Source organism: Syngnathus leptorhynchus, chromosome 10 (genome assembly GCF_054491065.1).
Source record: "Syngnathus leptorhynchus isolate UIUO chromosome 10, UIUO_Slep, whole genome shotgun sequence".
In the NCBI taxonomy this organism is placed as follows: Eukaryota; Metazoa; Chordata; class Actinopteri; order Syngnathiformes; family Syngnathidae; genus Syngnathus; species Syngnathus leptorhynchus.
In genome coordinates this window covers 8,659,826-8,684,401 of record NC_141204.1, presented here as the reverse complement: position 1 = coordinate 8,684,401, position 24,576 = coordinate 8,659,826, and the positions used below count along the sequence as shown (strand labels likewise).

The following is a 24,576-nucleotide window of genomic DNA, read 5'->3' as shown; positions in this document are numbered from 1 at the left end:
CCTTGCATTAATGGGGCTGTGCAAATGGGATGAACTACCGTAGTCTTTGAGGAACAAAGCGCAGAGAAGGAAATCACAGACCACGTTAAGCCTCCGTTAACAAAGAGAGTTCATTAAGTCCATTAAATTCCCTGTTGACCAAAACATCCCGACTTGAAGCCACTGAGTAATTATTCCTGAAGTGAAAGACCACTGACGAATTTAGGAAATAAACTCTCACTGTACAATTTACTGAATGTTTTCAAACTTCATCTTATTTTTGCTTTTTTCAAAAAAGTCCACGGTTCTTTTGTTAATTGAAAAAACAGTCACAATTGTGGGAAATGGCTTACAACTAACTGGCAATGCAATCCTTTCAAGGGTTCTCTATAAAAAATACTGCAACCTAATTTGCGGTTTATGATGTCACTTCTTAATAAATCTGGCTGTACAGTAATCCCTCGTTTTTCGCTGGGGTTATCTTCCGAAAAGAACCCGTGAAAAAAATCTGCGCCGTGAAAGATGAACAGTGAAATAACGAGGGATTACTGTACAATGCCTCAAATAACAATATTGGCTATTATACAGTACATTGCACGTCTGTATTTGGAATTTAACAAACATCAGGGATTTTCCATATTCATGGGTAACATTTATTTTCCCTTTATGTGCTTATGAATTTGTTCATGTATTGTCTTTCATCACTATTGTGATATTGTCACTGCACTGTTGGAAGTCTGCATAGTCAAAACAATGTTCATTTCTTGGTCATTAATATCTAGTCTCCTAGAAAAACTGCTGGGTTAACACTGAAGAATGTGAAGGCTGAATTCTGATTTGGGTTAGTTAGTTTCAGAAAACATTTTCAACGTGTGAAATGATCTCAGGCCTTCTCTGTCTTTTACACACACTGCCCTCCTTTTCTATAGGACTCCACAGTAACAGTTCATACGGAGAATTGATCAATGCAAAATTCAGTGAGGCAGCGAAATATCCGCAATATGAAATTATACAGGTCTAAACAATTTAAAAGTATGTGATCCAGTGAGACTGCTAAAAGTCTTGCCGCAATATGACGAGGAATGACTCTCGCTCTAGCAAACAACTGACATGCATTCTTCTTGTTAAGGGAGAACGCTGCAGTCCAATCTCAAGATATGGTTATCTGACCTCTATTCAATATTCATACAGGGCACATAACCCCCCAATAAATAAAGTTTCCAAAAAGATTAGGTTTGTCTCCTGAGTGCAGGACTTTGCCCAACAGGAATGCTGATAGTCATGATCTATTCACAATCAAACTACTACTACTCGGTTGCTAGACATTGTTTTGGTTTAGATTGGTCCGCTCAAGGTTGAACCTCCAGCTTGCAATATTATTAGCAGTAGTCGTAATTGCATAAAGTGGAAATTAAGCTCTACATCAGCCCTCTGGGGAGGTGTGGCAAAAGATAAACAGGCCTGGCAGGAGAGAAACAGTTTGTGGAAATGCAGGTACGCGAGTGTTGGTTCATGCTGGAGCTTGGCTCCGCAGGAACAACAAGCACTGCCGAGAATGTGCGACTGGAAAAAAATGTCACTGGTCAGTGAGTAGAGGGTATTTCACCTTTCGTCAATTTCAAGGAAGAAATCATAGGGGCCACGTAGGATATTGCACTCGATGCAAAAATGCACAGACACACACACACACACACAACCATCCTGATACACCAGACTTTGTACTGTGGTCATGAAGCGTCCTAGATGCCAGATGGCCAATTGTTCATTATGTCACTCTAGACGGGGTTACGACACTTCAAGACACCTCATAATCGGCCATGACGGTGAATGTTTGTCTGCGAGGCATCTGTCTGATCAATATGGAACTGCATTTGTGTAGTCTGACCTCGGCATAATTGTAGCCACTTATCTATCCATTTTCTGTACCGCTTTATCCCCACGGGTGTCGCGGGCGTGCTGGAAACTATCCCAGCAGTCATCGGGCAGTAGGCGGGGAACACCCTGAACCGGTTGCCAGCTGATCGCAGGGCACACAGAGACTCACACCTAGGGGCAATTTGGAGTGCTCAATTGGCCTACTAAGCATGTTTTGAGGATTTGGGAGGAAACCGGAGTGCCCGGAGAAAACCCACGCGGGCACGGGGAGAACATGCAAAGTCCACATTGGGAGGGTCGAAGGTGGAATTGAGCCGGCATCCTCCTAACTGTGAGGCGGACGGGCTAACCAGTGCTCCACCCAGCCGCCCTGTAACCATTTAATTAAAGGTAAATTAAAACCTGCACATCAAGTCGGTGTTTTTGTTTTAAATCATTTTAATTAGCCTTTTTAGAGTCACTTCAGTGATTCAAAGAAAGGCATTTTCCCTTGAAAATTAATTATTTGTCAAGCATTTTTGGCATCATTGCAGTAATAATTAGTATGCAATGTTCAGTAGAAATGCATATCTTTCACCTAATGGAGTGCGCTGCATCTAGTTTCAACATGTGTACAGTTCTGTCTCCAAATTTCAAAGTTGGGTTACAACTTTGAAGCCATCCCCCTTTTGAAATGGCAATTTTGAAATGTTAAAGGAAGCCTTGAAAGCAAAAATGATTAATTAGTAGCCACACAACGAAAGTGTGTCACAGGCGGGCTTTCACATTGCGAGACCAGAGACCTTTTTTTATCTGTGATTAAACAGGTTGTTGAAGTTGATTTATGGATGAAAATGAAAGCAATTTCTCATGAAAATGCTTCTTAATGATTTTACGATTCATTTTCATCAACCGCCAGAGAATTATCTACTACTGTTGAACAAATAATGAGCCTGCATTTGAGGATTAATGAAAATAACATATCCACATCTCCATATGCTGCTAATCTGCCCTCAGATATTTTGAATCATGATATGACCGATGTCATCCATCCATCCATTTTCTGTAACGCTTTGTCCCCATGGGGCTCGCGGGCGTGCTGGAGCCTATCCCAGCTGTCATCGGGCAGTAGGCACGGGGAGAACATACAAACTCCACACAGGGAGGGTCGGATGACCATGTCTTATTATCGTAAATTTGTAAGCACTATGGTTTAGCCCAGGTTTGTTGTTTTTGCTCCATTATTCAGATCTCTTCTGTATGGATGACATTGCTACCAAACAATGGGTTTTCTCACTGGGTGAGCAAATTTAGCAATATCGTGTCAATTGAATTGGGTGCATTGCTGTATAAACCCCCCAAAAAGCTTGCTCATATTTTTATGACAGATTACCACAGTGTCATCAAACCAAGAAGTAAATACCCACAGATGAGCATAGATTATTACGCTTGAGGTACATAAAGAAACGATAATCAAAAAAAAAACCTCAGTTTTGCATGCATTGGTGAAACAATGATTGTATACCCAGGGGCTGAGTAAGTTGTGTCTTTAATATGTATGAAAAACTGTCTGCACCTGTGTTTGGATCTCTGCACAACTGCATTATTTCAATTTTGGGGGGTTTTCCTAGCAAACCACAATGTGAATGTTATTTTCTCATACAAATGAACCATAAACATGAAAACAAAAATGTCCTCAGATCTGTGTTGCTCTATAGGAAAGCCGATATGGATATTTGATAATTCGCGTATGTTCTTCCTCCCCCCCATAGTGGCTTTGCTGTCTATATTTTATCTTCGGTCTTTCAGAGAGAGGCATTTTTACTTTGAGATCCCCTATGAAATACCACTTTGATGGATGCAGAGTAAATCCTCACAGTCCCTGCTTTGATCCTTTTTTATGCCCACCTGGAACTTCGGCTTCCGAAATGCAAATTGCTTCAAATGCTACATGCCATGGACTCGTACAGCATTCTGCATTTACATGAAGCACTCATTGGAATAGTCACAGTGGCCTGGAGGCATATTGAGTTCTATTTCTCAGATGTGAATGTTGAGGTTCTAATCAAGCATTTGGTTTGGATTGGATGCTGATTCTTGATTACATAAATTAACATGCTTTTTCTTCTTCTTTCTTTGCTTCGGTTCTGCAAGTATTTTATCCATAGGTCTTTTTTTTTTCAATCCTGCCCTCTTCTTGTGACAAATACAATAAATATGTCACTCCACTATTGTAATCATGTCAATATGAAAACCGGGGAAATTGTAAAGTTCAAAGCTTTAAAAAAGCTCCCGTTAACCTCTATATATTGCCCAATAAAATTTTTACAATTTACAGCAATGACATTTTGAAGAATTGGCTTCCAATCAAATTCTTAAAAGGACACATTACATCATTACGTGTGCAATTTTGCATTTTATATTGATTTATTTTTTATTTTTTATGAAATGCATTAACTGTCGTGTGACATTAGTTGATATCAAATTTGTCATCACAAGGGCACACTGTTGCTTTGATTTATAATCATACCTTCCATCTGCAAACAAGCTAGAAGGATTTAAGCCACTGGTGGAGCAACCTGCTTCTAGTTCCATTTGTTCTCCCAGCCGAGCCAAGACGAGGCATTCCCGTAGCTGAAGTCGCTATGTCCATGAAAGGCTTTCTGCTCTTAACCTGCCTTCTCATCGCTATTTTGCACCATCTTGTTCCCATTCATTCATTCATTCATTCATTCATTCATTCATTCATTCATTCATGCATTCATTCATGTGAAGGTGTTCACAACAGCTGGACTGCTGCACTTTGCCTGAGGTTGAATCATGTTACTGTTTTGTCCTGCTGCTAAACAAATGACTGGAAGGGTGCCATAGTGATAGTGGAACTAGAGATACTTTGTTGTATGATAAAAATCTGTGTAATGCTGGTCATACAGTGAAGTCAATAAATCAGTTAATAACCCTAACCCATGATACGTACTATCATATTAAGGAAAATATGGGTGAGTGATTATGCATATAAATATATGCAACTGTCCCAAGACCTTTAAGATGTATCGTTTCACCTCTCAGAAAGTAATCTTTTAGTGAAAGAAATTCATTTACGTGACAGCTGTCATCCGCCTAGTCTCAAAAGGGTAAAATAATGGTAAAACATTTTAACAAAATAAAATATTGGGAACACACCGGAAGTCATGTTTACACTAATCACAGTACCTGCCTTTTGTCATTGTTCATGCACTGTGAGCTAAATAGGTGCGCAGAAATGCTGAGAGGAAAGGTGTTCCACTTTAAAATGATGTGATAGATTCGGGAGGAGCCTCGGAAACAGAATAATTTCCCAAGTGACCAATTTCTGAGCACTCCCTAAGCAAAGAGAATCATCAACAAGGCAACATGTCAGGCGCGGCTTCATGCCAACACGGGCCGACATGCTGACTCACTTCTAATGAGCAGCCATAGATAGAAATAATAACCCAAAGCAAGAATCATAGGTCATGACTGTCTATATACTGCTGCCTGTTCTAATTAACTCTGGACCTTCACACAGTGTAAGCATATCTACAGGTGAGTTTAACAACTGTACCATGCATCATTTCATAAAAATGCAGAAAAGTTGGTTATGCTTTACTTATCTTATTCTACTGAATTGCATGAATCTTGGAATCATCTGGTATGTTCTGATGCAGGGCGGGGCGTTAGTTTTGACATTCCTTGGATCATATGGCGTAGAAATGTGATATTATTGTTCTTCACATTACATACTGAATTTATTTGCTAGGAACTAATAATACAATTTAACTATGCTTTATGTTTTTATGCATACATATATGTCATTGCCTTCGCTTTTCATCTTACGAAACGGTTATTAGCAAACAGGCCACATTGACACAACTGGCCAAGAATTTGTTTAGGCTTCAGGCAAATGCAGTCATGATTGCAAATACGTGAATTGTATAGTTGGATTATCCTAAAGTACTTAAATTTCACTACTTTAAGTAAATAAAATGTCATTTCAAACGCTAACATTAAATATGCACCCTATTTTCAGTTTTTCTTCTTTTTGTTTTTTAAATCTTATATTTCTATTATTCAGATAAACAGTGTACCTAAATTGCAAAATATTTGCACAAATGCCACAGACTGATCTTGGCACCACATTAAAACAATGGTCATGCTTCATCATCTGTTATTTGTGTCAGAGTCAGACGGTCACCTGGAAAGGTCAAAGCTACTTTAAAAGATTTAAATCTCCCTACAGAAGAAAAATGAACGTTGACAGGTGGAACCTGATAACTAATAAATATGGATACAAACTGAAGCACATCCCTTTGGGCTTAAAAGAACATCAAATTGACCTATTGGCTTTCAAATTGGGGAAAATATAAGAAAATTAAAAAATAAATCAGTTACTGCAAGTAACCTTTAATGTTTGATTGTTTTACTTATATAATGAAATGTGGCTGGAAATCTGTTATTATTTGTCATAGTAAATGTCATATTTTGGTTAATTCATGTACAACTCTGAAGAGTACTTTATGTTCCATTGTGAATACTTTGTGCACTAATTTTATCATTTGTTTTATGTTTGTTTTATATTAAGAACCCTTTCTTCATGTTGCAAGTGTACTGCTTTTAAATGTTTCTATTTTTTGACTTTAAAAATTTATATTTTGTACAATTAAACTAAATTGCTCAGATCTTGAGAAATTAATTAGAATTAATTTTGTCTAGAAGACACCAATGACAATTTTTTTTTTAACGCTCTCTGTACGGAAACAAAAAACTGTTCATCTTTATATATACCGAAGTACACCCTTAACCAAAACTTATGAACTGATTTTCATAGCTTTTCAACCTTGATAGACAATCCCCTGCCTGCTCTTTGCAAAAGATGTATTCACACATATTTCGAGTGTTACTGTTTTGAAATTGGCATCATTTAAAATCCAAAACCAAACCATAACTGTTTTTGCTCAATATTGGAATAATATATTTATTGTGGTAGTGTATTACTGCTTGTAATATTCATTCATTAGTTAGATGGTAGTGACATTTCTATTCTGTGTGTTATTTATTAACGTTTTGGTGTTTCATTATGAAGAATGCAGGAACCAAAACACAACTTCAGCTGCTTTTGAGAACAAATGGAACCTTTGAAAAAGAAAAAAAGACATCTTTCCTGTTTATTAATATATTTAAAAAGATAAATGTGAAATAAGGACGCTCAGAGCAAGGCTTATGTATCATAATATATTTGCCGACACAAGTAAAGAATAATGGAACTATTTTAAGCTATAAAGCCATGCTTGAATAATTTGTCTGCTGCAAAGTGCTACCAAGCAAGAACTATTACAGTGTGGTCACTATTTAGAGAAGGGAAACACATATGTAAATGGAGCCATCCCTGTTTTGCTTGCGAGGAAACATTTGTATGTAAAAACACGGTCACGTTTTTCTTTGGGATTTTGGAATCCCACAGTAGATTGTCAGTGTACAAAAGAAGTCAGTGTGGCTTTGCTGAATTTGTCTCATTCAATGAATATGCTTTGACATATGTTTCTTCTGACTTGTTTCACAGGCCTTCCCGTGTATCTCCACAGGAATCTACGGTAAGATTGTCATTATTTATTTATTATTTTGTGGATTTTAGGTTAGATTTTCTTTTACGAGAGGTTCAACAAGTTAATGTGCACACATTATGAAACTTGAATGTGTGTTTAATATTTATTTTTATGACTAAATGTGTCGTTATTTTGCAAAGTTCCTTCATAATGCTAATTCTCATGACTCAATATGATTCATTTCATATGACCAGTACGCCATTTTTAAAAAAATACTTGCTTTTCTCAAGGTTTCAATAAAACCAGTGTGACTGCTACTACCTTTTAAAAAGGATCTGGGGTTTGTAATTGTTATCACAGTCATTCTACAATACTTTATTAGTAGAACATAATGTACCTGTGGTGTAAGTACTGTTCCCTCAAGGTATAATTTCAAACATTTACAGCAGCAGTCATGCCTCAGTGAGCAACAGTTCAAAAACAAGAACACATTAGCAAAATAAAAAAAACGATGGAGACTGTTGTGTGATATTTGAGATATTGTACCTCAGAAAAGTGAGTATCCCTATTACATTTGTAGAAATATTGTATTGCATCGTTTTGAGACAAAACTGCAGAAATGACAGTTGGTGTATTGTTATAATGGTGTAAAAAAAAGTGTCAACTCGTAGTGACTCAACACACAACCAGCAAGGTCTAAACCGCTGGCAACAAAAGTGAACACACCCCAAAGTGAAACAGTCCAAATGGGGTCGGATTTGCTGTTTTCCCTCCCCGGTGTTATGTGACTCATTAGTGTCGGGTGTAAATGTGGAGTAAATGTGTTAAATTTGATGTTGCTGTTCTCACACTCTCTAATACTGGACTCTGGAAGTTTAATATAGCAGCTCATGGAAAAGAACTCCCATAGGAGAATTATTGCTGTGGTCCTGTGGTCTAATGAGACCACTTATTTGGTTCAGATGGCGTTGTGCGTGTCTTGCGTAGAGTAAAGCATGATTGTAGGAAGTGTCATGTTCTGGAGCTGCATGTGTGTACGATACTGAGACCGAATTCCAACATTATTAGAGCCCCAAACACACATGCAACACAACCACTTCCTTGCAAAAGAAGCTCAAGTAAAAAAATGATGGATTGGCCAAGCATGTCTCCAGATCAAGCCCTTATTGATTATCCATGAGGCCTCCCAAAAGGAAGGTGGACGAGTAGTAGTCTGAATCTGTAATGCACTTGTGCAATTGATCTGATTTTTGGCAGGTGAAAAAGTACTTTTGAGAACTAGGATGAGTCCATGATATCTTAGTTGCTCTGCTCCTGCAACTTTGGTCGCAGATGACTTGTGGAGTTGATTTTCAGCTTTGTTGTATAGCTGGGCATATGAGCACTGATCCATGTTAGGATACCTTTCACAATGCCACAATGTTAAAGGAACACAAAAACCTCCTCAGTTTTTTCTTTCTCAGTGTTAACATTTTGGTCTTGGCTTTTATTTTGTTTTTTTTATATCTTAATCAATTAAAAATGAGTACCCACGTACTTAAAGCTATTGGCTATACCCGTTTATGTCGGTGCCTGTTAAAGTAACGGCATCAGCTTCTTGCGCTACACAGAATGACCTGAGCTGAGTTTTAAACTGGGAACCTTTTGACTGTATTGCACACATCATAACTGCTCCATCACGCCGTTGTCAAATTTTGTTTAGAAATTAATACGAACAAAAGACCATGATCACTTGCAGGCTTTTTGCTGTTAAACAGATGTTTTAATGCAACAGAGACATTCATGCAAGCAGGACTGGGTTTGATCATTCTTGTTACTGTATGCTGCTGGTAAGGGCATAGCTTTTTGCAGTTCACTGTGTTAATTGTGGTGTCGAGCGCTGCACTGCCAGTGGGGGCCTGTCATAGCACTCTGCCAGACGCCCTTACTTCAAAGTACACGGCAATGCCGAGCCAAGCGTGCTGCTGAAGGGGAGGTATTAAAGCCTGTTCAATAAATAAACAGCTTAGCACTTCCCATAACTGCGTCTCCACAGAACAATGCAGCTGATTAAGGATGAAGATCCAAATGCAGCAGAGGGCAAATAGAGGATGGATTTTTGTAAAAGGAACTACAGTATTGTATCTTAAGTGTAGTATTCTTTTGTTCATGCATTTTCTCTCTGATCCCTGAACTGCCAGGATTGTAGTCTATTTGGCAAGCTTGTGGCAGTTTTAGCAGACTTTAAGGCAGTGGCCCCTAACCACTGGAGCACGTAGGGACTGAGCAAAACATATTCTGTCGATTGTCAGAGAGTGAAAGACTTTTAGAATCAGGTGCATCTGCCTATGCCACTGTCAAAGCGCTTGTCTCAGTTATGTGATATGGTGGAAAAACCCGGCTCACAAAATAGAGTAAACAAAAATATTTGGGAAAGGGGAAAAAGCCATATGATGACAGAAGAGAGTCAAACCTCCAGGGAAGATAAACATGAACAGCTTTAGCTATAGAACTTCTGGACCTGTCTCTCTTTGAAAGCTATGTGTATCCCTTGCCCTATTAAAATGTATAACAATACCCCTACGGTTGTATGTTGGTTAAGCATAAATGCCATCATAGTTGAGCTTCAATCGGAAATCATATCCACTACTCTTAACACTATGTGACAGAAAACAATCAGGAACAGGTTTCCCAAGGTCTTTTGTGTTAGGAAGACAGATTTGTCAGAAAAGCTGATGCTAATTGACACTGTCTCTCACGCCTCTACATTCCAGATGACTCAATCACCATTGACAGATTATGGCAGAGCAGGAAGGTTGAATGTAGCAGTGGGGCACAGGGGGTACCTTCCACACATAGGAAGAAAAATGAGGCCTCACACTGCGCTGACAGTCTAATCCCTCAATCAGGCCCATTAACCACAACAGAATTTCAGCACGGACAGTGGGTTGGAAGTGCCACCCGTAAACAAACCGGTACCCACTGTGGGCCACAGGGTCACCTAGCATGATAGAGGTTATTAAGTGTTACTCCTTTTTGTACATCAATCACAGCCATGTGGCCTGACTTTAAATGGATTATTCCTCCAAAGTGGAGGCGCTTAATGTCTCACAAGATAAGTGCCAAAAGTCAGATGTTTATACTTAGAGAGGTCATTTACCTTATTTGTGCTTTTCCTGTCCTGTATTGTTTTAGTGGCATGGCACACCACATTTGTAAACCACTTGAAGCAGTGTGCTGACCTCACTGCAGCTTATGCTACTGCTCATCAGATACAGTATATAGATTACTATTTACTGTTCACTTATGAGCATCGTTGATGGAGATGTACCACTGACTGATGCCCCTGTGAGATTTGCAGGTGTAATCCACCCAAACTGAACTGGATTGTCCATGCTGCCATTCTCCACATCTGTCCAGATCAAAAGTGTTTAGCGCTAAGGGTTCTTTTCTCCAACCCAGCATCACTACAGCAGTCTTCATTCCTTTAGGATTAAGGAAGCTTGGAAACATTTATGACACCTTATCTTTCAACACTGTTATCTTGGTTGTTGTCGCCGGCGATGGCCAGGCAGGTTCACTCCTTCTGTCAGAACTTTACGACAGTGTGCTTAACCAGGGTGGTAAATGCACAGATGTATCTAAAGCCACTTTCCAGCAAGTTGTACATTTTATTTTAGATCGGTATATGTTGGCTTTTCCACCACAGGGTGTGTAGGGAGGCTGACACGATGTGACAAGTATCAGAAGATTACAGTGGGTCATATAAACTGTAACTGGTACTCAAACAAAAGAGTGCATAGCCGTTCTAATGGAAATGCCCCCGAAAAAAGAGGTAGTGTACCAATTGCAACATAAAAGTACTCTAGGGCGCCGATGAAAAGGGTTTTAAGTGCATATGTAGTGTGTCCTTTATGGAAATGGTAGGAGTCGGATGCTTTTGCTTATGTGCCAAAAACACCTTCCTCACCTCACATCAAAGGATGAAGGGCATTCTCAAGCATCAAAAAGGAAACGTTATGGAAAATTGACTTTTTAATTGCTTTTATGCTCGTTGAGTCTCTGCTGGCCCCCCATCACGTCTGAAATAATCAAGTAAATCCTCTTTGAGCTGACTATTGTTTAATATGTGTAGGTACGTGGGCTCTTCGGAATTTACGGGTATAGTGTACCTCTTCAAGCCATGGCCAGATTTCAACGTCTGAAACACTTAACGACAAATCTAAGAGGCTAATTTGTACAGTACATCTTGTTCACTCTGAATGTTTTTTAAAAGGATTTGTTAATTTTAGCATGTAGGACAAAGCAGGGCATCACCTCAGTGGAACATTTCCAAGAAAGGTAAACATGGCTCGTGCCATAAAATCTGATCTCTTTCTACCTGTTTTTTTTTTTTCCTGTTCGTCTTCCTCACATATACCTTAACATGCTTCCATCGCTTTTTGTCTCTTTCTCCTTTTGTGGCCTGCAAAGTCGGTCATGGTCAGAGCCTTCTACTATGTGCCAGTGGTAGCGCTGAAAGTAGCTCAAGGCTATTTGACATCCACATATTGGTGTTTGGAGTTCTGCGGCACTTCTCTGTCCTCCACCTCCGGTCACCTCACCCGTCCTGAGGGCCCTAACAGTCAGACAAAACGTCCCTTTCCTTTTCCACTTGACATCGTGCCGACTTAAGCTATGAAGCCTTCATCCATGCTGATCTTGATATTTTATTAATGTTGTATTATAATGGAATGGCCCTGTGAAATTTACACCCAAGCATGGGACTGAGTGGCTCCCCTCGGAAAGTGAAAAAATTATCAACATGAGTTTCAATTAATGTGAACCACCCAATACTTTGATCTTCAGTTTCATTCTGAAGAAAATATAATCTATCAGGCCTCATTATGTGACTTCATAAAAATCTAGATAGCTTGCTCAGACACATTTTTGAAATACGTAGTCTGCAAATAAAAAAAGTTACTTGTTTAATTCTAACACTCATTTAAGCTGCTTCTCTTTAATGTTCTCTCCATTGTTGTTTTTCTAGTTTTTTTTTTTTAATACTTTGCTTCTGATGATTTTTCAAACTTTACTGCAAGATTAGGTGATTCCTAGTAGAAAATTAATGGCATGTTAAGACCTGGGCCTGGGTGATAACACACTCTTCTTCAGACTTGAACTGTTTATATGTTTTTGTTTGTTTTGTGTAGAATTCCACAAGAGCATACCAGTGAGACACACACATAGATATTTGTTTCTCCTCCTCAACAGTATATTTTAAAAGCAGGTTGCAGCATAACCCCTTTGCAGAATCGCAAAGGTGGTATACTTACTGTAGTGTATCAAACCTGTAGCTATATAGTATGCATATGATGCATGAGAATATTTCATTGGACAGTCTTACATTTTTCTTAATAAACCTGCTCTCACTTTATTAGGTGGTGGTTCAGCACCTTATCATTTCTGTTCACAAAAGACAAAACACCTCAGCTCTAGACATTTTCTGTGAAAGTTAAGTCAACACCTACATGAAGTGTAGGAATTTTTTAATTGATTTGTTTTCTCCTTTGTTCTAGTTTGTCAAGTTTGTATTCTATTATGTTCTTTTCACATTATGAAGAGCACAAAATGTAAACGGCAAATTATATAGTTTAAGATTAATTATCACTGACAATTTTAACCTCCAGATTACGCCATTGTGTTTTCATAACCCATTTTAATCTATTTTAAAATAATAAATAATGAATAAATGACGGCCTCAAAATGTTCAGTATTAACACACGACCTTAAATACCCATACTTTAGAACTAAAAAGATGTGGATTTTTAAATGGGCACACTCAGTAATCTTTCTAATTAATTTGATTGTGTTTTTAATGGTTGTACTATGTTCATTTTGTTTTCGCTTGTCAATTATTTTACTGGTTCTTTTATCACAAACAAGATATTTAGGTTGCATTACCTGACATGTTTCGGCTTGTACTTCCGCCTTCATCAGAGAATTTTTAATTGTTGCCAACTGGTGTGAAAGTGCTTCATGAAAAGTTAAAGCTGTGCTAAATTTACACATTAGATATACACATTTGTACTGTTATGAAAATACCATACAAGTAAATTTTGCATCAGTATCTCTTTAAAAAGATGCATGTCCTAACCCCCCCTCCCCTCTCCACCGCACACACACACGCACGCGCGAGCACACACACACACACACACACACACACACACACACACACACACACACACACACACACACACACCACATCTCTTTGCTGTGCTTTGTGATGAAGTAGAGGAGCCTTCAGCAGAAATAACATTGTACCACCTGAGTCCTCATCAGCGCCACTAGACGACACATATCCCATCAGTGCGCCTCACGAAGACAAATCTCCCTGAGCCGGCCATATTCCCAACATAGGACAGAACCGATCCAAGCAGTGCAGAGAGGGTCCTAGAGGGCCCACCATCACTGCACCTGACGCCAGCTCTCCACCTCCTGACTGATTAGCTTTCACTATAATCTCCACACTCCACAAAGAGCCAAAGGAGAAGCAGTTATATAAATCTTTTATAGTGATAGGAAATGAGTTTGTTGTGTTTGCACAACATTACAATGCTATGCTTGCACTACTGCCAACATCCCAATTTTACCAAAATATAGTGTGCCTTGTGCAATGATGTCCTAGCTGACCAAGCAAGTGGACTGTTTCCTTGTCTGTTAGTCACAGAACACATAAACAAAGAACAATTCATACTCACATTCACACCACTAGACAAGAAATATAACTCATCAATAACCATTGAAGCATGTTTCAAGGTCGTTCGATGAAATCAGGGTATCCTCAAAGCCCATGCAGGTGTATGGGAGCAACATGCAAACTCTCCCCAAAGATGTTCCAAATGAGATAGAAACCTAAAATAACCTGTCAGTAAGGAAGTTGTGCTTATCACCAACCCTAAAGGCTGCCTGTCTATTTGATTATATGTTGTACCAAATTAGATGTAATTCCTATAACTTGTCAAATTGTAATTACTCCAACTGTGCTTGTCATAGAAATTTTCTGGAAGTGATCAGTCCCTTTGCAGTCGTACTAATGTATCAAATTGTATCATGCAGGTGTATGTGAAATGTGTGAGCTTTTTTTATTGAAAGGACCCGGTACTTCATTTATTATATTATGCCTGATGTGTGCAGGATAATTAACTAACCAATAAAAAGCCTTGAAGAAACTCATGCACTGAATTGATTCAATGTACCCAGTAATGTTTGCCCATTGCTGGTGACCAGATGTTCTATTATGATTGCGATACATTCAGCATGTCTCATCCTAATTCACAATATTTTTCATAAGTCATCACACAGTGAGCACAAACGTGGACCTTACCACTCATTTATTCACTTTTCTTTCCTGTACTTACTTTTATGACACCCTTTCCCTAGACAGCTGCTTCTCCTTTTTTTCACAGATTGTTTTGTCTTCCATCTGTTCACCAATACTGCATGACAAGTGTGGGTTTAAATGTTGGTAGAGAATTGTAAGTTCACGTGCAAAATATGAAATGGTGATCATTCTGCAAAGTTAAGTACATGCTGGGTAACCTACAAACTGACTTGGCATGCTGGATTTGGTTCTTAGCGCAGAGTTCCTGCAGCCAAGTTGCTAAGGACTGAACGTTCAGTGAACTAGCTGCAAACACGCAGCCTAATGCAGCCTCCGAGCTGACATGTTGTCACTGCTGGCTGGTATGCTACTCATATCCTGCTTGTAGATGAGCTCAGCAACATATTTTGCTCCTCTTGGTGTAACTCAACTTTTCCCTGCGAGGCAGAGAGGGAAATAAAGAGAGGAAAACAAAAAGGAAGATAAACATCACTAGCCAGACAGTGGAGAGTTGTGTGAATTGTAGTTTCATTTTTGCTGTCGAGCGTCTAAACTTTACACAACAGTTATTGACTTTGACCTCTCGTACTCTTGAGTGTGAGATGAGATCATTCAGGCAATGTTAGGACTGATTGCTTTCGCTTATCCGTTTTTCTTCACATGCACCTTAAAATGTCCTTGCAACACTTGTAAACCTTTTTCATAGGTCATACAATGTTATATCAATGGCTGTGACCTAGGAAGAAAAAACTGATCTGAGAAAGTGACCCGTACAATAACCAACCGGCTACAAATGTCGCATGGCCCTTGTACCGGTTGATTTGGGTTGAAATTGAGGTCTCGACCCATGTCATTACGGCAAGATAGTGCCCTCGGCAATCTCTGCTGCTTTATTCAGGGCTTATTATATAGAAGAGTGCCAATGCTGGTTAGTTGACCTTAACTCATTTTACACCGGATATAGTTAGTTTTTCTAAACAGTATGGTTCTGAATTATTCAAAGTACATACATTAAGAAATAATTAGCGCATGATGTGTGATTTATTTGACATGAGATGAATTGTGATGGCAGATCTTGGGTCTTTTGAAAGGAAGCCAGCTAACCCATGCAAGAAAAGTGCTGGCAAATGAGATGTTACTGTGAGATCTTTTTCACTCCTGTAAGATATTTTTGAAATGCCATGAGCAATAATTATGGGAACGTATTGTCTATTCAGCGATGCACATTTTGAAGCATCTGAATAATATAAGACCATTCACAAAAGCAGTCAAGCTGTTTTGACCTGTGACAAAACTCTGCATCATCTTTGTTTTTCCTTGAATCTGAATATAATGTTACCCAGGCTGGGAAGATCTGGTTTCTATCCGCTCGGGGCGAGTCAATTCAAACAAAACATGGATTTTATGTGGTTGCTGGCTCCCTCAGAATTAGGGGACTGATAGATTTATTTTGTTTTCCACCCACTTTCAGTTCTGTTACTTGAAACTTCATTTCGTGCTAACAATGCTCCCACAAAATATCCATGGTCAAAACAGCACTATTTGAAATCTCTTTTAACTAAAGTGGTCTCCATCATTTTTATGTTTTGCAGTGAATGCAGCCTGTTAAAGTAACACACTGTAGCACTCATGTTTGGGGATCTGAAAGGTTACGATTTTAGTAGATTGTGTCGTATTGTGAAATTTCTCGAAAGGAGAAACAATTGCTGTCATATAGTTATTTTGATGTTGCACTAAGCTAATCACAAGTTGACACGCAGCTTTGAAAAATGGACAACAATTTATACAGTCACAATCAAATGCTTTAGTCATAACGGCGTGTGACCTTGAGGGTAGAACAGTGGAAAACAGAATAGTCACTAGCACTTGTCAATGCAATGGAGTAGAATGGTAAAATTGGAAGGAAAAAAAAAGCACATTGTGTAGTCTAGTAGATTTTATTGACCCTTATAGTGCATGTTATAAATATCTTGTTTATTCTGCTATTAACATTGTTTCCTTCCTTCCATAGGGTTTCCCAATGAGCCTGCAAGTGACATTGCCCTGAACACAGTTAAGAGTTGGATCGAAGAGAATCCTAATACAGTAAGACATATTTTTGTATCCTCCACCACTTTGTTTTTCGGCTCCTTACAAATGAGCATGATTAGACCACCTCAGTGACACAAAACACTAATTTCCACGCATCCTTGTATTTGATGACATCTCTTCTATCTGTGTCGCTTGATCAACCAGCAACTTTGAGATCTGGATTCCTCATCAAATTAAAAGCCAGTGTGAGACTAATCAGACCTTAAATGGTCTGTTGACTCTTTAATTGGTCTTGGCTGAGGGAGTATGAGCAAACTCACTAGTATAAACACATCCGAGGAAATCTATGATGAGTTTTTGTGTTACATGAATTACTGAGGTCTGAAATGGCCTGGATATGAATAAGCCTTTCATGCTTCTTAAGTAAATTGTATACAGTGATTTATTTGTTGGTAAACACTATCTCAAGCTTGTGAAATTGAATCAATCAAGTAGCTAAATGATATTTTTTTATTTTGGGAAATGTCATCAGCACCTTTAAATATTTTATCTTGTATCCATACAATACAACAAAACACATCATTGAAGCAAGGAGCAAGTTCATCTCACACTTCTGAGTTTGGCTGTTCATATTTCATATTTGCACATTCTCTCCAGGTTAGAATTTGTTTCCTCAGGGTACTCAATCAGCATAAGTAGCATAGAAAAATGAAGAATTCATAGGATATGGTTTAGGTTATTTTTCTAGTCAAATTCTTTAGCTTTGTTTTTTTTTCCCCCCCTAAATTGTTAACTGGTTGTCAGAGGGGCATTAAATATGTCACCAAACATTTACCCGTGAGTAATTTACCTCATCAGAGGTCATATTTGAGTACTGTAACATCCTTCTATCTGTCACTGCCGGTGTCCATTTTATACTCATAGCTCGATGCGCTCCATCATCTCTTATCTGTTGTTACAAATGCTGTGAAGAAGCACTCAAATATTACCCATTGCTGGATTAGTCTGCAACTGAGGTGTGGCAAGATCTTCTGATGATTGCTCTAAGGTTCTTCTGGGAAACACATTCACTTGCTGTTATAAGTTTTTCACAAAGCATAGTGGTGAGTGTAAAGCGCAGGCTTTAAGCTGACTGTGGACTTTAAGTCGACCATACTATAGGTGTGAATGTGAGATTTATATGTACCCAGCAGTTTAATAAGGACCAGCCCAAACTATACCCTACCTCATACCCAAAATCAGTTTGGATAAGGCCCAGCTCTGTCTGGCACTTCCATAAGCATTTACATGTTAATAAACAATTTGTACATTGTGACTCTCAACAATGTTTACATTTTGGTTCACAACAAATATACAGCTGTATGTTGCTATTCAGAAAGGTGGATGCATCATTGCAGATTGTCTCCATTTAGTTATAGAAAATGTTTCTGTTATCATGCACATTAACAAATTAAGCACTGAGATGTAATCCAGTTAAATCCAAACTAAAACACGGTGCAGTCACTTCCATTACTCATTGGTATGATGTATGCAGAAGCAGGGTGCAATAGGCCAGTAGAAAGAAAAAGTATAATTCATAAATGGACCAGTAGAACTTAACCTGCTTGTTCATCAGCAGTTCAGTGAGCTCTATGCTGAAGGGCTAATATCATCATTGTCCTCAGAAACAATTCATTTCATGCCGACAATAAGGCTTCTACTTGGGGGGTGAAATGCTGTGCTATTGTGGCTTAAAATCTGCACAATAGCCTGGCAGAGGATCTGACACACTTGGGTGGCACAGTCCGTTGAATTCTCTAGTCTGCACACTGCGCTTGTGCATCTCGTTTGTATTTTGTGAGCTATTTGTATAATATTAGCACGACAGCATGCAAACACAATGTATTTGAAGTCCAAGGATGTGGTTACATAAAGACTTTGTTGTCCTGCAGTGTCGCTGCTTCGACAGGACTGGAATTGAAAAAGTCGAGAAGACTTTGTGATTGATTAGCCTTGGGTTTATCTACTCTGCCAGCATTCTAACACAGATGCACTCACCAAAGTGCAGCAATGTCACAAACAGGCTTTCATTGTGAAAGAATAAATAGCATCTGTGTCGCAAGACCCTTTAATCTAGAGAGACCTGAGTGCAGTAGTGATTCTTCAGATCACAATAGTTGAAAGAATGAAGGTGCTCAGTCTCTGCTATGGTACAAAGACTAGAATTTGTGGGTAGGTTGGGGTTACGGTTCTCAAGTAATGCAATGATTGACAACCCAAGACTCATCTGGCCTTAGATATGTCTTGTTTTCCTATCTAATTGCCATTAATTTGCCGATGGAAAATGTGATCTGACACATTATTTTGCAATCTACGCTCTGGTGTCCAAATTTTTTAATGAAACACCTCAACATGCCCACAGCTGCCATCATTGACTAAAACCTTGATGAAGACTTAATAAGCTCTGCTACCCTATTCCACTTATCGCAAAATTGTAAACACTTAAGTTGAACAATTTTCTCTCCAAATAAGGACTCTGTTGTTGGTAAATGCACCCACAAGATGTACTCAGCTTTCCCGTGTGTATCCAAATGATCAGTTTACTATATTTGAACCATTTGTCTCTTCAAACACCAGATATGTAGTGAATCCAATTTTAAACCTATGCTGGGGCTTTAAAAATGATTTGTGACATATGCCAAGTGAATAAATACATTATTGTTTGTGAAAGAATATTAGTTTAGGATGTTGTCTGTGTTTCGACAAGATGGAGCCAGCTATATCGAATTGAGGTTTTTATTGTGAGTTGAGGCAGATGGATGTTTTCTTATATTAGACTATATTGTGAGCTTTGCCTTCAAAAAATAAAAAAAAAATAGTTTATAGTGCTTCAGCTTCACCTTAGCGATGCTTAAATGGCAAACCATGTGCTCCAAACACCTGTTGGTAAAATGATTGAAAAGTTGCCTCAAACATTAATATCCCATTTGTATGCTTTTAAACATGCCTCTTTACATGTTCAGCGGCCACAACTGCAGCTGCACATAAAGTACAGTATACAAATGATTGCAACCTAATAATTATTGCTGTACAAAAACATATTTTAATTCTATTAATTGTGTTTTTAAATGGAAAAAAAATGGAAAAACCACTGTGCGGTAAGTGGAGAAGAAACACTTTTCAATCCTGAAAACTACAACCACAGTTTTTGGTTTTATTTTATTCTTTTAATGCTTTTTTAATACAGATCTTTGATTCCATTAAATTATGCATGTTGAACTGCACCCACTTGAGTCAGTCTAAGAAATTCAAAGCATTAAGTAGAGGATCAAAAATGGCAAGAACTCATCTTTGTGTCTGGAACTGTTACATAAAATTGATAGAAAACGCTTGCATCTCTGCATTACTGTGGTCTGCTTCTCCATATCGGATTCCATAAAAACAGCAATAGTGTAAATTAAGTATTCCCTTAGGGTTGAATGACAATCCACATGCTCCTAGTTTGAACCAAACTAAGAATTAATTTGTCACTTCTTCTCATGAGGTTTTGATAGCAACCAATTTTGTATGAAATAAAGTAAAAAAGTACATTCAAAGCGGCCACTATGTATTAAAAATGTTCCTTCTTCAGGTTGTCTGAAGATCAACAACGTTAGTGTGATTATAAAATGTTCTTTACAGCCAGCAGGTAAAACCTGGTCTGGCCATTCATGATGAGTTCAGTTCAAGGTGAACATTTACTGTGTGCTCTTAAGCACTGCACACAAAAAGTGTAAAATATGTGAGTGTCGCTCATACTTAATTCATAAAAAAAAAAAAGATTGCTCATAACCCTGCCAAGCCACACAACTAAAAACAGTTGTACTTGGTATGTGTTCTGAAAATATGTTACAGTATGAATTTGAGAATACATTAAATTTGAGAATACATTAAATGTACTTTTTTTTAAGGAAAAAGCTATTCAAATGTTCAAATTCTATTCATTTACTATTATTTATCATGGATCTGATTCAAGAATTACATTTGGCTCTTCATATGATATAATTTGATTTCCACTGAATGAGCCAAAAATAACATAACTTTGTTGTATTCTACTGTATTTGCCATTTTAGTCAACAATGATGTTTAAAAAAAAATAGAATGGAAACAAGCAGAGAAATCCCCAACATTCAAATTGGATTAGTTTCAATGTTAGGTGTGCACATAGACCCATGGTTCGGATCTATATTTCCTCCTGATGCCGCTGCCGTCTCTCGTATCTAGAGAAGTGTGTGCCAAAGGGTGTCATCAGTGGGTGCCACATTTCCCCACGCTTGCCTCAAGGATGCTGTTGCGTCCCACTGATGGTTTGTTCAACTGGCATGATATTCAAAGGCAGCGCGGCTCTTTTGAAGTGAGCGTCTACACCTTTTGAATTCTCTGCTGCGACTGGGAGCGTGAGGCACATGTGGTCTGATCAGCAACTGCGAGCGGGGTTGAACATTTGGTTCTGCATGCACACAACCGGATATGATACAGAGTTTGAAATAAACACCTCTCTGGTAATAGAGGTTATGTATAATCGGACTTTTTTTTTTTTCTTCCTAATTTTGTCAGCCAATTAATTTTCCCCTACACCCAAAGTATGTTATGCACAAGTGTGATATATTCACAACTGGCCGAGGGCTACAGCGTGTAAGTTTTATGGCTTTTATGATCTGAGGGTTTTATGATCTGCCTCATTCTGAATAACATGATGTGTGCTTTCTGATTCCCCTGACCTCCACTGTGTGCACTTCAAAATGAAACTAGCATTAGTTTTTGGATAGATTGAAGGCGATATGGATTCAATTACTGAATGGGGGGCTGTTGAAAGTTATTTCTTGAATTTAACTTTGTTGCACTTCATGCTATCTGTAGATTAAAAGTGTCTGTGTTTAAATGTGTGTTCTGTAGAAGATAAAGAAAAAGACAGTTTATCACAAACAGAAAATGTGACAGTATTTTCAGCATTCATCTGGAAGATATTTGATTGCGTCCTTGAGTGAAAGTTATTTTTGTGGGGATTAAAGCTTTTATCTCTCCATCATGTCCAAAGACATGTTGCTTTTGTAATAACAGAATGACTGTGTAGTCCTATGAAACAAGAATTGTAACAGGGAATCATCCTGCAGCCTGTGCTTTTATAGTCTTCTATTTCGTCTATTGTTATTTGCCAGGTGGCAAGATAAAGCCAGAACTTCCCGTGTTATTTTGCACCGTTCTTCGTGATAAACGGACTCCGCGGAGAAGCCTTTTCAAAGGATTGCAGTATGTGAAATTGCCGTAAATTCATCACGGAGAGGCTTACCTTTCACCAATTGTTGTTGAGTGAAATCGAAGGGCCTCACTTTAAAAGATATTTAGTTCTCTGTTAGTGTTTTGTTTGCTGACCATCACCCTGAACCAAGCAACTTATTTATATTGGAAAATACAAAAACCTGCAGCGCTATATTAAACAACATTCCTGTACAGACTTACTTTGTTTTTAGTGAGCCAGCATGCCCATTACTTTATCATTTCCACAACAGTGGAACATCTAACGTGGGGCACATTCCATTGTGAGATCCAACGTAATCCTCACCCCTTCAATGTATCATCACCTTCTCTGCAGAGGCTGACCCATGATGTTGGTTTGATGCGTGTGTGACATGCTGAAGGCATGCAAGATTTTTGTCGAACTATAGAGGCATGGTTTCCTCAATGTATGTCAAATTCTGAATTGGATCACTGAACACACCCTTCAGCTTTGGGGGCTCCACTTTATTCAGTTGATGCTGAAGAAGAGCACTGTAAAAAGCAATTAAGATAAGTTTGAAGTTCATTGCACACACAAGATGAGCTGAGGTATTGTCTCGCATGACAGCAGTTGGAAAGGTATGAATCCTGAAATCATCCTTAAATTCAGAATTGTACTATTTTGGGGACATTTGACTCTAAATCTTTAATATCTTTTGCAAATGCTTGTCACTTGCTATCTGAATCTATAAAGTATCATTCTTCTTCTTCTTCTTCTTCTTCTTCTTCTTCTTCTTATTATTATTATTATTATTATTATTTATTATTATTATTACTACTACACACAACAGTTTTGGATTATCCGGGGAATACCCGGGGATTTTATATATTTACATGTCAAAATATTTTATACAGTGCATATTGTTAGTGAAAGTACTCAAATTTTCTTAGAGAATTTGTGTTCCATTTTCAAACCTTTAATTATATTTTCGATGGATTCAGTTTTTACTCAGAAATTACAAAATAACTAAAGTTCTTTGTCATAACAACAACTTGGAATTGCTGTGGACATTATCGAAGATTGCATCGCCATTCAAAATGAAGCAAACAATTGTTATGTATTGTGCTCTGTATGATTTTCACATATGAATCATTGCGAGACTCGCTGTTTGATTTGGGAAATGTAAAATTCCTTTGATATATAGTTTCTGTGGTCTCCCTATTTTTGCTGCTACTGTACACAGCAGAGTCTGCCGATACAAAACTTATCCACTACACCCTCATACCCAGATATGATGGGCTCTAAGTGCAGCTCCACCTCCACACTTACTGTGCTGGAAAAAGCTATCTTAATGACATGCTAATTGATTTAGTGTAGCGTAGATAACAGTGGGCTGGCACACCGTGATAAAGCGAGAGCGGGTCGACCCATTGGTTCAGAAGAGGACAGGAGACTCATCAAACTCCAACCAGCTCCTCCACCCTCTTTGAACACAATTTTACACTACTGCACCCCATGTTGATGCATGGAGACCTTGAATGTGGAGGAGTGTGTTGGCATGTGTGTTTATAACTGTACTCCTTTGAAAATACAGTAAAGAGAGGAGGATATTTTAAGGCACCACTGTCCTTTCTTAATATTTAACGGTTGCCCTTCACAAACACTCATTTGTGCTTGTTGTGCTTATGTGCAGAATGTGCAAGTGTGTCTCTGATTAACACTCACAACTGCAAACATAGAATAGAATGCCCTTAATTGTCATTTTATAATGTAATTGTACAACAAAATTTCACATTTGACTATTATATGAACACCAATAAATAAATGAATCTAATGCTACACACCAAACTTTGCCCAATGGAAACAAAGCTTTTATTTACTATGGATAGCAAATTTGTATTTTGTTTGTTTCAACTCAAAATGTTTTTAAAAAAATCGACATCGTATTTCTACGAACCAACCGATGCTACTTCAATAATAAAACAATAACAATGAATGAAATAACAATTTCAGAAACGTACACAGAAGGTGGCTTACCACTTAATCTCTCACCATTAATTACGTCGGTCTAGCTACAGCCTGCAGAAACAGATAGTAAATGAAAACCCTTATGACCACTCTAACATCCTGTCACTCACTTTACCTGATACTAAGCTATAATGTCTGAGACGTTCTCGTGACCTTGGTTTGTAAATGGTGCAATTTTAATTCACTCCTGTTTTCTCTCTCCAGCTTCTTGAGCTGCAGTTCAAATGCGGATTTTGTATTAAAGGTTCAATGGCATCATCTTGCAGGTTGCTCACCCAATATCACATTTTATTATCAAGCATCACAGAGTGAATTATTCAAGATATGTCAACATTTTCATGTGACCCATATGTCTGGCATGTAGTATGTTGGCCTATTGAGTTTGTGTTTTCACTTTGTATTCCCCACTTTTTGGTCACCATGATAGGCACCCATAAACCTGGAGGAAGCAGAGTACATCTGGGAAAAGATTGTTTGTCAATGCACACCCTTTATTTTGTTTTGTTCTTTTTTACATACAGTGAAAAATGGTGAAGGAGCCAATA

The 24,576-nt window shown here is 38.3% G+C and overlaps 1 protein-coding gene across 4 annotated transcripts in view; it reads left to right on the top strand.

The window, feature by feature from the left end:
- macrod2 (mono-ADP ribosylhydrolase 2) overlaps nucleotides 1–24,576 on the top strand; it is a 272,730-nt gene that overhangs the window by 184,186 nt on the left and 63,968 nt on the right. For all 4 annotated transcript variants that reach the window (XM_085922722.1, XM_085922723.1, XM_085922721.1 and 1 more), the window contains 2 exons: nucleotides 7,412–7,442; nucleotides 16,748–16,821. In XM_085922722.1, the coding sequence (XP_085778848.1) occupies nucleotides 7,412–7,442; nucleotides 16,748–16,821 (105 nt within the window). The remainder of the gene's footprint in view (nucleotides 1–7,411; nucleotides 7,443–16,747; nucleotides 16,822–24,576) is intronic.